The sequence below is a fragment of the Aotus nancymaae genome, unplaced genomic scaffold (genome assembly GCF_030222135.1).
Source record: "Aotus nancymaae isolate 86718 unplaced genomic scaffold, 86718_ANA_hifiasm-v0.15.2.pri h1tg000032l_0, whole genome shotgun sequence".
In the NCBI taxonomy this organism is placed as follows: domain Eukaryota; kingdom Metazoa; phylum Chordata; class Mammalia; order Primates; family Aotidae; genus Aotus; species Aotus nancymaae.
In genome coordinates this window covers 3476964-3493239 of record NW_026988445.1, presented here as the reverse complement: position 1 = coordinate 3493239, position 16276 = coordinate 3476964, and the positions used below count along the sequence as shown (strand labels likewise).

The 16276-nt window shown below is 41.0% G+C and overlaps 1 protein-coding gene across 5 annotated transcripts in view; it reads right to left on the bottom strand.

Annotated features, from left to right (window-relative positions):
- KCNK2 (potassium two pore domain channel subfamily K member 2) overlaps nt 1-16276 on the bottom strand; it is a 221636-nt gene that overhangs the window by 147742 nt on the left and 57618 nt on the right. For 2 of the 5 annotated variants that reach the window (XM_012459648.2, XM_012459649.2), the window contains exons 1-2: nt 4703-4814; nt 1448-1758 (exon numbers count right to left, since the gene is read on the bottom strand). In XM_012459648.2, coding sequence (XP_012315071.1) covers nt 1448-1758; nt 4703-4748 — 357 coding nt within the window. In that variant the 5' untranslated portion in view covers nt 4749-4814. The other 3 variants (XM_012459653.2, XM_012459652.2, XM_012459651.2) reach the window with 3 other exon arrangements.

Genomic DNA, 16276 nt, shown 5'->3' with positions numbered 1-16276 from the left:
AAGAAAGAATGAAGTGAAAGTAATCTTATATGAGACCAGAGAAGGGGGCGGTTAGGACAATAATGTTAGCTGGCACTTTCACTGCCAGAACTAAAAAGGTCACCATCATCTAAAACTCATAGAGAACTCAGTATACAAGTAAACAGCCTTTTCAAAACTTAAGTCAAATTTTCAGATGCAGAAGTTTCTGAATGTGGTAGAAACGAAATAGGTGTCAGAGAACACTAGCATTGGTATTTTTCAATAAAACTTGAACAGACTTGTATGCATATGCTGTAAATTAAGAGGGCTGTGAAGGGCAGAGGTAGCATTTGGGGATCCATGGCAAGAGGAGATGAGAGAAACGGTCCTCAAACAATAGGCGAGATTAAAGCCAACAATCATTTCTCCCCTCAACCCACTATTCCAACTCATTCAAACAATGTAAAACCAAATATGAAATAAGAAAGAACATGCTCAGATGATGACTCACAGACAATTTCCATTCCAATTTGAATTAACCAGGTAAGAAAAGTCCACTCTTTAGGAAAACAGATGCGTATGCAATTAAAACATTTTCAACAACCAGTCAAGTCTCTTCTTCTGAGAAAATTCTAAAGCTTTCTTCTTAAGATCCTTATTTGAACAATAAACTTTTTTATGCAATTTACAAAAAAGAAATTTACAAAAAAAATACAGTCATCTCTAAAGAGCCTAACTGAAACTTATTGGGATTAATTTTTAAAACAAAATGTTTTTCTGTAAGGATATTGTTCTGCTATTATGAAGTAAATTAAAACTAAATTAGTTTTATTCAAAAACTCTGTTTAGTAGTAAATTTCTCTCAGCTGGGAGTTAGAAAAGCAATAATCACTTATCTGCAGATAGTTTAAAAAGGTAGTCATCAAAGTTATACCTTGGCTAGGTTAAACAAGTAAGCTATAACTTGTTGAACTGAGGGGTACCTATCTCAAGAGGGTCACATCACAAATTCATCTTTTCCATTTTATGATGGCCACTGCCAAGATTAAAGCACATTTCTTTCTTTTGTTTTCCTCACCTTTGCCACAGCAATTTTTCTCAGCAGTCAATGATCACCCTAATGAGGGCCTCTGGCATGGTAACCCCAACTCCTTGGGTGTCCACTGCCACTTCTAAGATACGGCAAAGGCAAATAAAGCAGGAAGACAACAGGAAAGAAATACAGAAGAACAGAAGCAGAAGAGGATGTGAAGGAACACTGGGAGGGAGAACTAAAAGAGGAGGAGAAGAAAAAGATGGCAGAAGCGAGAACATAGGCAGGAAAAGTGGAAATGAAAGAAACTGGGGGAAAGAGTTGTATGTTAAGGTGCATGAGGTGGGACAGGGCTCCCTCCAGCACACTCATACTACTGGGCTATGAGTTGTCTCCTCCTATCACTCTTTCCCATTTGGGGGAACGGAGTAACAACTCCTCCCATGCCATTACCTGAATTAGTTCGTCCAGCTCCGTTGAATTGACACAGGAATGTTGGGATATGAATGTTTGCTTCTGAATCACAATGGTGGTCCTCTGTGAAATCTCATGAGGCTGCTCCAATGCTTTGAACACGGTGGCTCCGATGATCAGATAGAGGACAACCACCAGGAAAATCGTGGAGACCGTCTTCCATTTCATAACATTAATGGTCGTGTCACTCTCCACCCGGGAAGCAAGCACTGTGGGTTTCGTGGAAAACGAGAGCCTCGGTTTGGAGTTCTGAGCGGCAGATTTAGGATCCAGCAAGTCAGGTGCCGCCACTGATAACAACAGAGAATGAGGGTTAGGTTGGAGGAGATGAGAAGGGAATTGGTCGGGCTTCTTCTTAAAGGGGTCAGAGAAGGTTGATTGAATTCCGCTTGCTCTCCTGGTGGAAGCTCTGGAACCCAAACCAGGATTGCTGTCACCAGATCTCAGGACCACATATATGGGTTCAAGGAAAAGGGGCTGGATCTGTGCTCACTGTTGCTATTGGAGTTCCAAATGGGAGGGAAAAAAAAAAAAACTGGAGTCGAACCAAGAAACTTCAAAAACAGAAATGAATGCCTAAAGGCTTCCTAATAAATGTTTAAATTTACATCTGTCCACTATGCCAGTCCACAAAGAGATACTGAACTCCTAAGAGTTGATGGTACTTAACTAGATATTTGAATACTTGAGAAGACGGCTCATGGTTATTACTGTTCTCAAGAACTTTATACCACAAGCAAGCAATATAAAGAACAGTCTCTATTTTCACTTTAAAATTTATTACAATAAATGAATTGCATTACAAGAGAATTTGTGATCCAAACATTGTTGCTCAAAAGAAATCATTCATCATTTTCTGGTAAAAATGATGAATGGTGGTAAATAAACTACTCAATGGTCAAATCTTGTCTTTTTGCCTGTTCTCCAAAGTGGGCTCGTGGTAAAATATTCCCTGTATTTTGTTTTTCAATCTCTGACATGTTTTACAAATAAAAGTTATTGCTAATCATTGTGTCAATCCTTGACACAACCAAGAGAAGACAAGTACTTTCCTTTTCAAATGTGAACAATATCAAGAAAAAAATTAAAACCATGGCTCACACCTTAGACTCTACATGCTCTGTTCCAAGCTAATTGCTCCATTAGAGTGGATTTATATGGTTCTCTTACAAATTGCCATATACTCTGAGGTGACTCTAAATCCATTTATTATTTATCACAGCTGTTCAAAAATATCATTAATGGCTTTCTTTTTCAAAAATAGAAGAGATACTAGACTTCTACTTGCTAAGAGGAAAATAAACCACCTACTACAGAACATTTTATGGAAAGACAACATTGAACTAAAAGGGGTTAATACAATGGCTGAAAAATAAGAGACTTTTAAAAACCACCAACTGAAACAGAATTATCAACTTAAAGTCCATAATTTTACAGATTTCAGTAAACTTGCTATCATGTATATAATATAAATTATAAAATAATAATCTTATCTAAAACACACTTTTAAGTAAGTATATAAGAAATCTCTATGGAATTGCACTCAAATACCCTACAGGCACCTGAAATTACTTCAGTATGAGAAGCTAATAAAAAATGCCAATTTTCACATGGGTACCTATCCTGCCTTCTTACCTAACACTGTGAGTTAAATGTAGGCTACCATAGTTTTAATTCATAAAATACATCTCTAATTGCCCATCAGAAAGAAGCTTTGCAAACAGAGCTATTTAGAGCACTAGACCTAAGTAGTGTTGTAAAATGATGGCAGATAACAGGACCCTCAACCAGCAAAGCTCTGAATGGATCTGACTTGGAAGAGATGAAATTAGAGCTGTGATGAGGTTTCTGTACCCTGGCTCCAAGTGGAGATTCCATGTACATAAAGCTTATTACAGCAATTTCCTAAGGTTCAACCTACTACACAGAGGAATGCACGTTTTTCTCCTGATACATTCACCTGTTCCAAATAAAGTCACAGGCTAGTAGACACCTTTCAAATATTTATAAAGACAACTTCACTCAAAATTAGCACTGGGCATGTGTTTAATGCTAACATTTAAAAAAAAGAACTGTTAAAATAGAAGTGCTGATAATAGCTAAAATCACTATCATCTGCAGACTCCCCACAACCTCCCAGCTGCTTAGTGAGTCTGAGTGAAAAACAAAAGTCATAATTTAAAATTTAGTCATCTTTGGAATAATAAAAAAAAAAAATCACATAGAAGTTCCACAATATTTCTCTAAACGAAGCTTTCCAAGCCTCTCCTTTTTAGATATGTGCTATTTGTGATTTTTTACATCAGTGATTTCCACTCTGCAGAACCAGAAAGTACCAAGACTGTTTACCTTGATGACACCAAATCTCAATCTGAAATCTCATTAAGACATTGCCACATTGCATTATATGGTTTCAGATTTTTAAAAGAGATTGTGTGTGTGTGTGTGTGTGTGTGTGTGTGCGCGCGCGCGGGCGTGTTTATTAACCTAATACATTTCCTGGAGGAGTTTAATTCTTTTAAGCTGTTGCCTTATTTCTTAATTAGCAGAAATATATGTAATATACATTTGGCAGACAGAATGAACAGAAACTGATGAAATATCAAAATAATACTGAAAAAAAAAAAAAGCAGACTGTTCTCTTTATCTAATACAGGGAACCTCTGGGTTTCCATCTCCACGCCATTTGATGTATGATCAGGGAGAGAAGCTGCCCTTTCCACACACACTCAGCACCGTCACTACCCACTCCCCTCCCCCCAGCTCATCACAGTCTTCTGTTAATCCTGGGCTCCTGTTCTCACCCGGATATGTCTTCGCTCCAGCTGCTACTGACCACCGAATAGCAGGGGAAACAAGCTGTTTTCAGCACCACTGCCTGTCCCACCAGGCAATGGGCAACAAGTGTGACCGGGGTCACCATGGGTCCTGCCTGTCGGCTGCTCCCAAGGGTTGACAGTCCTTCTCCATGGGAAACTCCCCCAAGGTGTTCCAAACCCATACCTCAGGCAGATGCAAAAACCCCGGGCACCGGCGGGAGAGGGGGGAGAAGCAGCCAGGAGAGGATCTGAGCATGGGTTTGCCTCCAAATCCAGATTATGACCCAACACTTAGGACGCAAAGCGAAGATGGGAAACGGCCGCTTGCTGAGAGGGGGCATTTGCAGTCCTCCCAGGACAGGCTGGGGCAGGAGAGCGTGCGGCCAGAAGGGTGGGGGTACGGGGGGTGTCTCACCTCCTGCTCTATAGCCGGGTCTCTCCCGCGAGGCGCTGGGAAGCATGAGGCATGCAGCATTCAAAATGTTTTTTGAAAAAGATGGACTTGAAGCTTTTTTTTACAAACACGCCATTGTACTCACTTCTTATTCAGAGACGGGCTGCGCGCTCCGAGCTGCACGGGCAGGCATTTTCCCCGGCTTTGTTTTACAAGGTGGGGAGAGCGGAGCTGGACGCGGGAGGGGGCGGGGGGGAGCGTGAGAAGAAACGAAATCGCGGGAAGGAGGGGACACCGGCGGGCTGGGCAGAGGGCGAGGCGGAGGCCAAGTTGGGCTCGGGCGCCGCCGCCCCCGCGCGCGCCTGCTGCCGGGCCCGGGTCACCCGGAGAGCGCGGGCGACCCGGGTCCCGCGCCTACCCGCCGCCGCCGCCGCCGCCGCCACGCGCTCAGCCCCGGGCTCCTCGCTGGACCGGCCCCGGCACGGCGCGGCGCGGGGGCGGTGGGTGCAGCCCGAGCTGCCGTGCGCCCCGGCGTCTTTGTGCGCGAGCCTCGCTCAGCCCCCCTTCGCATGTCTTTGTGTGTCTCCCCCGGCAATGCCCTCCGTGCCCCGCGGGGGGTGTGTGGCACGGTCCGGGCGCCCGCGGCTCCGCAGCCCTCCGCTGTTCTCCCTTCCCGGCTCGCTCCGGTCGCCCCTCGCCGGCTCGTTTCCCTCCTTTCGGAACTCCCTCCTCCTGCCTCCTCCCCCTCCCATCTCACCGCCGAGGCTGGCTTCCCCGCACCTCCTCCTAGCCCTACCCTTGCCTGCCTCGCCCCTGCAAGATGCTCCCTCTAAAGACCCCTTCTTCCCGCCTCAGGAGGCACAACCCCTTGGCTCACCTGCTGCCTCTTCCCCTCCCAGCCCCTTCCACTAACCCCCATTCCCACCCCCCAAAATCCTCACTCTCGCTATCGGGCATCCACATCACACTGGGATGCGTCCTGTCTCCTTCCTGGCCAGGGTGCGGGATGTGGGACTCGGTGTGGGACCAAGCTCTGGGACGCGAGTCGTCGGACCTCTCTGCACGTGGGCATCCTCCTCGCCCTCGTGGACCTCCAGACTTTTGCAGGGAAGTGTCCCCATTGGCACATTAAGACCCCTGGAGTAGGGGCGATAATGAAGACACTGGCTGCTTCCAGTCTAGACTTTGGGGAAGGGCTAAGGAGTCACCAACACGCCCCACTTCACCTCCAAGGGTGCTGGACTTGAGCAGGGCGCTATAATCAGCCGACTGCCCCGGACGGAAAAGGACAGAGAACGCACCTGGAGCCAGGACGAAGACATCTAGAGCTGCAAAGGAAATGGAAGAAAACCCGGGTTGGTTCTCTCAGAGCAAGACCCCTTTGCTGCGGGCGTAGGTTTCTAAGCATAACGGGTGGGAGCTGCAAGGTGAGAGAACTCTGACCCCAGCCTGAACTCAGCACGCCCCGACCTCCTTTCCATCAACATCCCAATGTGGCAGGTACCAGACCCTGCCCAGACTCCAAGATCCCAGCGCTGGGACAGCCAAACTTGCGGCCACAGTGGGGCGGAACGGAACCCCTCAAGAGGGGAAGAAAGCCAGGAGATCAGACGTTGCAGTCGTCGTAACAGGCGAATTCTCTCACAACACATGGGATGTAGCGGAACTTCAATCCGTTTCTAAACTCTCTTCCTTCCCACTTTCTCAGCGGGAATCCCCTGATGACCTCCATTCTCCCACCCCAAATGCTGTTTGCGAGAGTTTTTCTTCCTTAACTGCTGCTCCGCAGATTGGAGTATTTTCCCAGTTACAAGAACTTCCTACTGAAAAATATAGATGTAATTGTAGGAAAAAAAAAAAAAAGCTTGTAAATCTTTTGCAAAACTGTGACCGTCATTGATAAAAATGCAGTTTTTTAAGATTCCAAAATACATTCAGCACTTCTTTCCCCTATTAAAAAAAAAAATCTTCCTAATATCCTTCCTGCTAGAATTCAAACACATTTTTCTCAACTTGTGTGTGCAAAAGTAATACAATCAGATGTCCTTTCTAAAATGTGAATCTGGTCCTCTCACAATCCTTACAAAGTCTCGAGGTCATCTATCACGTGCTTCCTGATCTGGCTACTCTTTTGCACTCTAAGTCTTCCCAGGCAGTCACCTCCCTCACTGCACACCCCTCAACACACACCAACTTTACATGACTAAGGTATTTTATCAGTAAGGTTCTCTACAGAAATGGAACATATGTACACACACAAATATACATACATACATGTGCGTGTACGTGTGTGGGGGTAACAGATTTGTTTTAAGGAATTGGCTCAGAATGATGAGGGCTGGCAGGTCCCTCTGAAATCTACAGGGACACTCTGGCAGGATGGAAACTCAAGCAAGATTTGATGCTTCAGTCTTAAGGCAGAATTTCTTCTTTTCCAGGAAATCTGATTTTTGGCTCACAATTGCTTGTGATGTAGGCCCACCAATATTACCTAGACTAATCTCTTTTTTAAGTCAACTGACTGTAAACGCTGAACACATTTATGAAACACCTTCACGGCAACACTTAGATTCTAGATTCATGTTTGATTAAATAACTGGCTACTGTAGCCTAGTGAAGTTGACACATACAACTAACCATCACAAGTGTTATCCTGCAAATCTCCATGTTGTCCAGAAATTTCCCTGGAATCCTGGCCAGTCAGGTGTTTTACCATTTGCTTCCCAGGTCAACTTGTCTTTCACTTATCTTTATACTTGTCAAATTATGTTTTGCTTCTTTAAACTAGATTGTATGCTCAGTGAGGGCATAAACCATCTCTCTCTGTTCACCATAACACCTGCAGTAACTAGCATCTGGTGCTAAATATGTGTTGGATAAACATCTGAGTGAAATCGTTATTCCCAGTAAATAGCTGACATTTTCTTATATTCACCTGGTCTCCCTCCAGGTATTTGGAACCAGGGTATGTCCTACATATATGGGAAATGAGAGGAATTCACTATCTTCTGAATCATTTTCTATCCTGTCTCAAAAGCTCTTTGTTCTCCAGGTGAAACTGCCTCAAACTGTTGTGAATATTCTTTTCAGTTTTTCCATTTTGTTCTTCAGCTTGAGGATTCCTTTTTATCCCCCCTCTGATTTTTCTGCAAATTTAACCACATCTTGCCCAGCACTGGTCCTCTGTCAAACTGGCTAATGCTTACTAGACTGGGAGATTAATAGTTCAAATATGCCTGTTTAATAGTTTAAATATGTTTTGCTATATGCTTACATAGTGCTTCCATTTTTCCAGATTCATGGAACTTAGGTCGCACCATTAATCCCAAATGCTGGATTGCCAACTTCCCCCTTTCCCTATCAATTCATGTGAGAGATTGTCCTTCATATCCCCATTTGTATTATTTTCACATTAGGTCCCACATTCATGTAGGGTGCTTGGGGGTTGGGGGGAATGTGATGTACCTTACAGAGATGTTAAGATAAGATAAAAAGATAAAATTCCAGACTGTAACATTAGCAGGAATCATCCCAACAAGGCAAAGGCTCGGCCTCACAAATAATTTGAAAGAATCAAGAAACCACCCAGTACTCCCATAGCCCCCTCTTTAAACACTTCTGCCCCATTTAAAAGCCCTCTTGTTCCAAATGTAGACTTACTCGTGGCATTTGAAGTAAGAGGGGGAAATAAGGTAGTAGACTAGTTTGTATGTCATTGCAACTGGAGGAACAAGGAAATAAGATAGTTTGTCCTCTTTAGCTTTATTCCAACATCACTCAGTGATATGTTTGGATTTGTGTCCCCGTCCAAATCTCAGGTTAAATTGTAATCTCCAATGTTGGGGGATGGGCCTGGTGGGAGGTGATGGGGATCATGGTGGCAGACGTCCCCCTTGCTGTTCTCCTGATAGTGACTTCTCATGAGATCTGGTTGTTTAAAACTAAGTAAGCACTTTTAATATCTGCAGTAACTAGCATCTGGTACTAAATATGTGTTTGATAAACATCTGAGTGAACTCATTCGTTCGCTCTCTTCCTCCTGCTCCAGTCATATAAGATGTGCCTGCTTTCCCTTCACCTTCTGCCATAATTGTAAGTTTCCTGGGGTCTTCCCAACCATGTTGCCTGTACAGCCTGAAGAACTGTGAATCAATTCAACCTCTTTTCTTCATAAATTATCCAGTCTCAGTTCTTTACAGCAATGAAAGAATGGACTAATTCACTCAATATAGATAAACTCCATCAAAAGTGTAATAGAAAGAAAAAATGGACTATATTTCTTTTATGCTGCAGGACTACTCAACACCTCTTAACTTTAATAAATAAGAAAACCCAAGATATTTAATTTAAAAAATTAGCTCTCCAAAGTTCCATACTGCCCTTATTCTGGAGCTTTCAAATCTATTGCTCCAACTAGCAGCATGAAATCTACAGGACTTCACTTTTATGTTTATTTTGATTTTTGACCTTGACCTATTCAAAATGTCACAGTGAAAATGAAAATTAAAATTAAAAAATGATCATGTCACTGCCTTTTCTTTGTAATTCCAATCATATCTAGGATTTCGGAGTCAAAGAGATGTCTGTGGGTATTCTCCCTCTACCATTTCTGAGTCATGTGAATTTGAAGAAGTTACTTTTTCTTTCTGAACATGTTTGCTAATCTATAGAATGGACATAATACAATGAACTCACAAGGAACTGCTGTAAGAATCAAAGTCAGACAGCATATATGTGTTCAGTGTGTACATTCCTGATCATAATACAATGAACTCACGAGAGAATGCTGTACGAATCAAAGTCAGACAGCGTGTACGTGTTCAGTGTGTACATTCCTGATCATAATACAATGAACTCACAAGAGACTGCAGTAAGAATCAAAGTCAAACAGCGTGTACATGTTCAGTGTATACATTCCTGATCATAATACAATGAACTCACGAGAGACTGCAGTAAGAATCAAAGTCAGACAGCGTGTACATGTTCAGTGTGTACATTCCTGATCATAATACAATGAACTCACGAGAGACTGCTGTAAGAATCAAAGTCAGACAGCGTGTACGTGTTCAGTGTGTACATTCCTGATCGTAATACAATGAACTCACGAGAGAATACTGTAAGAATAAAAGTCAGACAGCGTGTATGTGTTCAGTGTGTACATTCCTGATCATAATACAATGAACTCACGAGAGACTGCAGTAAGAATCAAAGTCAGACAGCGTGTACGTGTTCAGTGTGTACATTCCTGATCATAATACAATGAACTCATGAGAGAATGCTGTAAGAATCAAAGTCAGACAGCGTGTACGTGTTCAGTGTGTACATTCCTGATCATAATACAATGAACTCACAAGAGAATGCTGTAAGAATCAAAGTCAGACAGCGTGTACGTGTTCAGTGCGTACATTCCTGATCATAATACAATGAACTCACAAGAGACTGTTGTAAGAATCAAAGTCAGACAGCGTATACATGTTCAGTGTGTACATTCCTGACACGGTTTGGCTCTGCGTCCCCACCCAAATGTCACCTTGAATTGTAAGCCCCATAACCCCCACATGGCAAGGAACAGGTAGCGGAAAATGAACCATGGGGGCAGTATCCCCCATGCTGTTCTCATGATAATGAGTGGGTCTCTTGAGATCTGATGGTTTATAAGCATCTGGCATTTCCCCCACTGGCACTCATTCTCCTGCCACCCTGGAAGAGGTGCCTCCCGCCATGACTGTAAGTTTCCTGAGGCCTCCCCAGCCATGTGGAACTAAGAATTAATTAAAACTCTTTTTTGTGTAAATTACCTAGTCTCAGATATTTCTTCATAGCAGTGTGAAAACAGAAACACATAGCAATATCCACTTTCAAGCTTAAAAGTGTGAAGTTCAAAAGTTCTTATTTGGAACAGCACTACAAATTTTATGTCATTAATACCAATAAATACACTTATTCATTCAGTAAACCAGTACTTATCAAGCACCCACTATGTAGCAGAAAGGGGTTTTTCCAGTATTGGGGGATATAGTAGTAAAAATCCTCATCATGATGGAGTAAACACACTGAGGAAAAGATGACACTAGAGAAACTGTGTCCATATCTATTCAGTAAAACACCATTGAGTTGCTGTGAGGGTTTCAAATTAAAGTGCCTCACCCTGAAAATTTTTTTAAATGTTACTTTACCATAAAACTTTGCAAAAATCATTAAAATTAGCTGGTTCATTTTATAAAAATAAAAATTCCTAAAATATATGACGTTCAACAGTATCTTTTTAATGGCTTTGTATATTTGCTTACATTAAAACGAACATATACACTCAAAAATAAGAAGAAAGGTAAGTTTTTAAATGTAAACAATGGTCTTTGCTTTATAATAATAGTTCTTAGTCTGATATGATTTCTTTTTAGTTTTAAAAATTCATGCAGGTCAAAACACCCATGTTTTGCATATAAAAATTAGTGCTTTAATTAGTGTACATACAACATATATTCACTATTTAAAATAAGCTAATATTCATATTTAACTTTGCCCAAAAGGGAATAAGATATTGAATAAGGGCATTGCAACAGAAAGAAATATTTATTTAATGATACTCTGTTATAACAGAATAAATTCAGAAAAACATTAGAATTTACTCCGTTTTCAGAGAGAGGAAATTTTGCTGTGAAATTTCTTTTTCCCTTTCAAAGCTGAGTGTCATAATAAACTATCACTAGGAAATAAACACTTACCATATTTAGACTTCAACATTTCCTACCCCTGGCATCACAGGTAAATCCTCCACCGACAATGAATTTATCAGATAATTTTTAAGTGTTTCAATACTAGGCAAAGCAATTATATCAAATGTGATGCTTTTTAAAAGAATCAGCCATAAATCCAGAATGAACCACAGCATTCTCAGTGTTTCTTGATGGCTTTCATTATCTAATGAATTTCTAGCACATCCAGTACTTTATTTAAAACTCATATTTGTTATGAACATTTGCCAGTCCAGCATTTTGCCTTCACCTGAGATCACAAATTCTGTTAGTGCTGAATGTGGCTTTATGAAGAGCAAATCAATACAATTTCCCTTCTAAAATGAATTCAAAAGACATAAATCAAATAAAAAAGCAAATAGAGGATGTGAGTATTTGGAATCTGCTAAAGACATTTTTTAATGTGTTCAATAACCAAAAATGTTGACTTCACTCTATATATAGAATCTAATTTTCCCTCTTACCTTTTTGCATCATGATTAAATGAGCCATATGAGGCTTGCTCAAGGCCACTTGTTAAGTTTATGGAAGGATTGAGATTAAAAAAATCTGTGCATCACCCTGGAGCACATTCGTTCTAGACGAAAACCCTTAAACATAGAAGAAAGTGCTTTTTTGTGGAATTTCAAAATCTGTTAAGATGATTGCATGATCTCCTCAAATTCTACAAAGTGATTGAAGCAGGATTGCCACCACGCTCACCTCAGCCACCCTTCCTCAGGCCTCTGTTCCACCGATCTCCAGTCCATTTTCCACACTCAGCCATCTGGAACTTTTACAGATAAAATCTGGCTGTGTTGAAGTTCATATTAAAATCCTGTGCTAGCTTCCCATTGCCTTCAGGATAGATACCATATCACTAAGGGCATCCCAGGGCCATAAATCTCTCTTTCCTGTCAATAATAATAACAAGAACAGGAATCATAATATTAAGTAACATCTATCAAGAGCTAACGATGTCCAGCCATTTCACTCAGTATCTCATCTAATCCTAATAAGACCCATGTGAGGTAAACACTGTTATTATCCTCAGAGAAGTAAAGTAACTTCCCCAAAATAGCACAGCAACTAAGTCAATACACCCTGCGATATAAGGCCCACCCCAGAAGGCTCCATGATTTTCTCTCTGTGGTTTAGTCACTGTCCAGATTCCAGTTTCTTGAATATACCTTACTCTTCCTTCTTTCCTTAGAGCCTGCACACATACAAGTCCTCCCAGGCTAGACTGCACCTGTCTCCCCCATTACCAGAAAAAAATTACTTCTATTCATCCTTCAGACCTCAGCAAAAACACATCTTCCTCAGAAAAGCTCCCCTAACCTCCAAACGAGATCAACGCACGCATCCCAACATACACACTCACAGCACTCTGGACCCTCCAGTTATTACCCCTTCACAAGAATTATTAGTGCTTGTTGCAACTGTTATTTAGTAACTTCCTGTGTTTCCTAAGGCTGCTGTAACAAAGTGCCAAAGATTCATGTAGCTGAAGTAACAGAAACTTACATTCTCGGGGGTAAAAGTCAGAAATTCAGGTGTCTGCAAAGCCTTGCTCTCTGTGACGGCTCTAAGGAAGAATCTTTCCTTGCTTCTTTTGGGTTCTGGGGTTTACCAGCAATCCTTGGGTTTCCTTGGCTTGTAGACACAGCCCTCCAGTCCCACAACCACCTTCTCTCTGTCTTCTCATCATCATCCCTTTGTGTGTATCTGTCTCTGTGTTCAAATTTTCCCCTTTCTAAAGGACACCAGTCACATTGGATTAATGTCTATCCTAGTGATCTCACTTTAACTTCATTACCTCTGAATAGACCTTATTTCATAAGGTCACATTCTAAGGTACTGGGGTTAGCACTTCAGCATATCCTTTCTATTTACTGTGGTGAGGGGGACAAAACTCAAGCCATATACCTTACTCTTCCTTCCAAGAGGTGAGGGACCTTGTCATCTTGTTCCTCAGCACAATGTTTTACACATAGTATGCATACAAATCATTATTTGTTAAATTTAATAATTATTTAAATTATTAAATTAAATATTATCGTTATTTATTAAATGAATATAAGCCCATTTAAGAGCTATATTGTAAGGACCCTGTAGTTAAGCAGAATTCAGAATCTCCAGAATTTCAATACCTACAACACCAGGCAGGTAACGTGCCCACATGAAGTGGGCTCAGAGAACTGGAGAAAATATTCCCGTCAGCTTTAGTTGATTACTGCTGTGAAAGAACATAGATCCAGGGTGCTAGACCTTCCTTTGTAAGAGAAGCCTGACATCCAAATTGGTTTTAGAAGAAATTTTCCAATTTTTAAGAGGCAACTAACTCAATTTTTAAAAATAACCATTGTTTATGGCAAATAAAACATGTCTGGAGACTGAACGTGGTCTTAAGGTCTCCTGGTTGCACCTTCTGTGCTAAGGTAGCATCAGATATCCTGTGAGGTCACACTGACAATAAAATGCAATGGTTCTATTTACTCATATAGTGTAAGTGTTGAAATATCTCACTTCAACTGCATGACTGCAATTGAAGTGAATATTTCAACACTTACACTATATGAGTAAATAGAACCATTGTGTTGAAATATCTCACTTCAATTGCAGTCATGCAGGGCCAGCACTAAGGAGGTACTTTCCTTTGGAGTAAAATGTAAATGGTGTCAAAAAAAAAACATAGTAATCAACATAAATAATATTTTTTAAATCAACATTAATTCAAAAAATCCATGATGAACGAAAGATTACAATTCTAGACAAAGGTAGGATCTAACCTTGCACTTGCACAAGCTGGCCTTACTTGCCTTGCCCTAATCCTTGCCTGCTTGTCTGTTTCACTGACATTTACCCTCCGTGCTGGATCACCGTTTATGGAATCTATCTTCTATTGCCTTGATTCCCCATTCCTGGAGCTCCAGGTACTGTGCTACATTACAGAAGAAGCAACCCTTCATCCACCCAAAATTTTATGCCTGAGCATGCATTGCACTGAAATTTTGATGTGATTTATGCCTTCTGCAGATTCTCCTGTTCATCTTCCTTCTCTGAAAGAATAAATTATTTCTTTTCCTACAAGGTGGTGCCACTCAATTCTGATGGAACTGCTTCAATTACAGCTTTCTCTCAGGCTTCTGCTTCTTACCTGCTGACTTCTGCAACACTGCTAGATGCTTCCAACGGGGATGTGTTTCTAGTCTGCAACAGCCTGCTACTGGAGCATAACAGATGCAGGCTAGTTACCATGGAATGCTCTTATGTTGACTCAGCTCTCAGCTCAGAAATCACATCTGAAGTGTTTTAAGGCTTGATATTATGGAAAGCACTTCCGACCTTTCCTAAGCAATCACTCAAAATATAGACACTCTCATCTATCATCCCTGCAAACCCCTCCATGAGATAATGTGCATGATTAGGTAATAACTGGGGATAAAATGTTGATTCAGGGTTGTCACAAGCTTCTCTCAGACCTTGAGAATCACAAGACATGTCAAAATCACACCAGAACTAGCATAGCCAATTATGCAAATATATTTATGGAATGTCAAAACATCTATTGGGAGAACAATTGGAACCAGCATGGAAACTCCACTAGTTCAGAATTCTGGTAACTATAATTTGAATAAAAACAAGATATGATGAGGAAAATTAGCTTGGCCCCCAAGTTCCCATGGAATCTGTTTCTTCATACATTAGAAGATAAATATAATTAGAAAAATTTAATTGGAATAATTAATTTAATTAATTTAATTTGCTCAGGACAATTGCCTGATCGTATATTCTGAGTATACTCCCCTGTGAAACATTCCCTCTTCTTTACATCTGATAAATTTGATCATAATTACATGTGCCCTGATGTATGCTCATAGATCTTTTATGCTGTGTGTCTTTTTGTCTGTATGTATGGCTTCCTCGACTAAACTGAAAGCTAATAGGGCGGCTGAAGGAAGGCATCCAACATGATTTGTCCGTGTCCCCATCCAAATCTCATCTTGAATTGTAGCTCCCATAATTCCCATGTGTCATGGGAAGGACCCAGTGGGAGATAATTGAATCATGGGGTTAGGTCTTTCTAGTGCTATTCTCGTAATAGTGATTAAGTCTCACAAAATCTGATAGTTTTATAAAGGGTAGCTTTCCTGCACAAGCTATCTTGCCTGTCACCATGTAAGATGTGACTTTTCTCCTCATTCACCTTCAGCCCTGATTGTGAGGCCTCCCCAGCTATGTGGAATTGTGAGTCAATTAAAACTCTTTTTTCTATAAATTACCTAGTCTCAGATATGTCTTTATTAGTAGCGTGAGAACAGACCAGTATAGCATCTCATCTGAATTCTTCTTTGATTTCTTAGTGCACATGACGAGTATTCAAATATTTTTTGAATGGGTGTAAGTAACTACCATTACCCCAACACACACAAAATCACCAGTCTTAGGAACTCCAAGAAGGATTTCATCATAAGCATGACTTTTATCATCAAAAAGCATTTAATTCACATCAAGAGACTTTGGGCATATTGATATTCATTGTGTTTCTTCCATGACCTTCATTATCCCAAGTAATTCTATTACAACATAGATTCACATGAAAATCAGCATGGTTTACAGATAAAGACTGAACTGCCTAGATTTGAATTCAGGCCTAGCCAATTGTTAGTTGTGACTTGGTTTCCTCTGCTGCAAAATAGGGGTGAAAATTATATAAATCCCAACTTGTTAGTGAGACCCAAAAGAGTTAATATTTGAAAATGTGTTTAGAATAGTGCCCAAATATATTAAGAACTCAATAAACATTAGTCACTATTAATACTATTATTACCACTGACAGCACTAAAACATGGAAAGA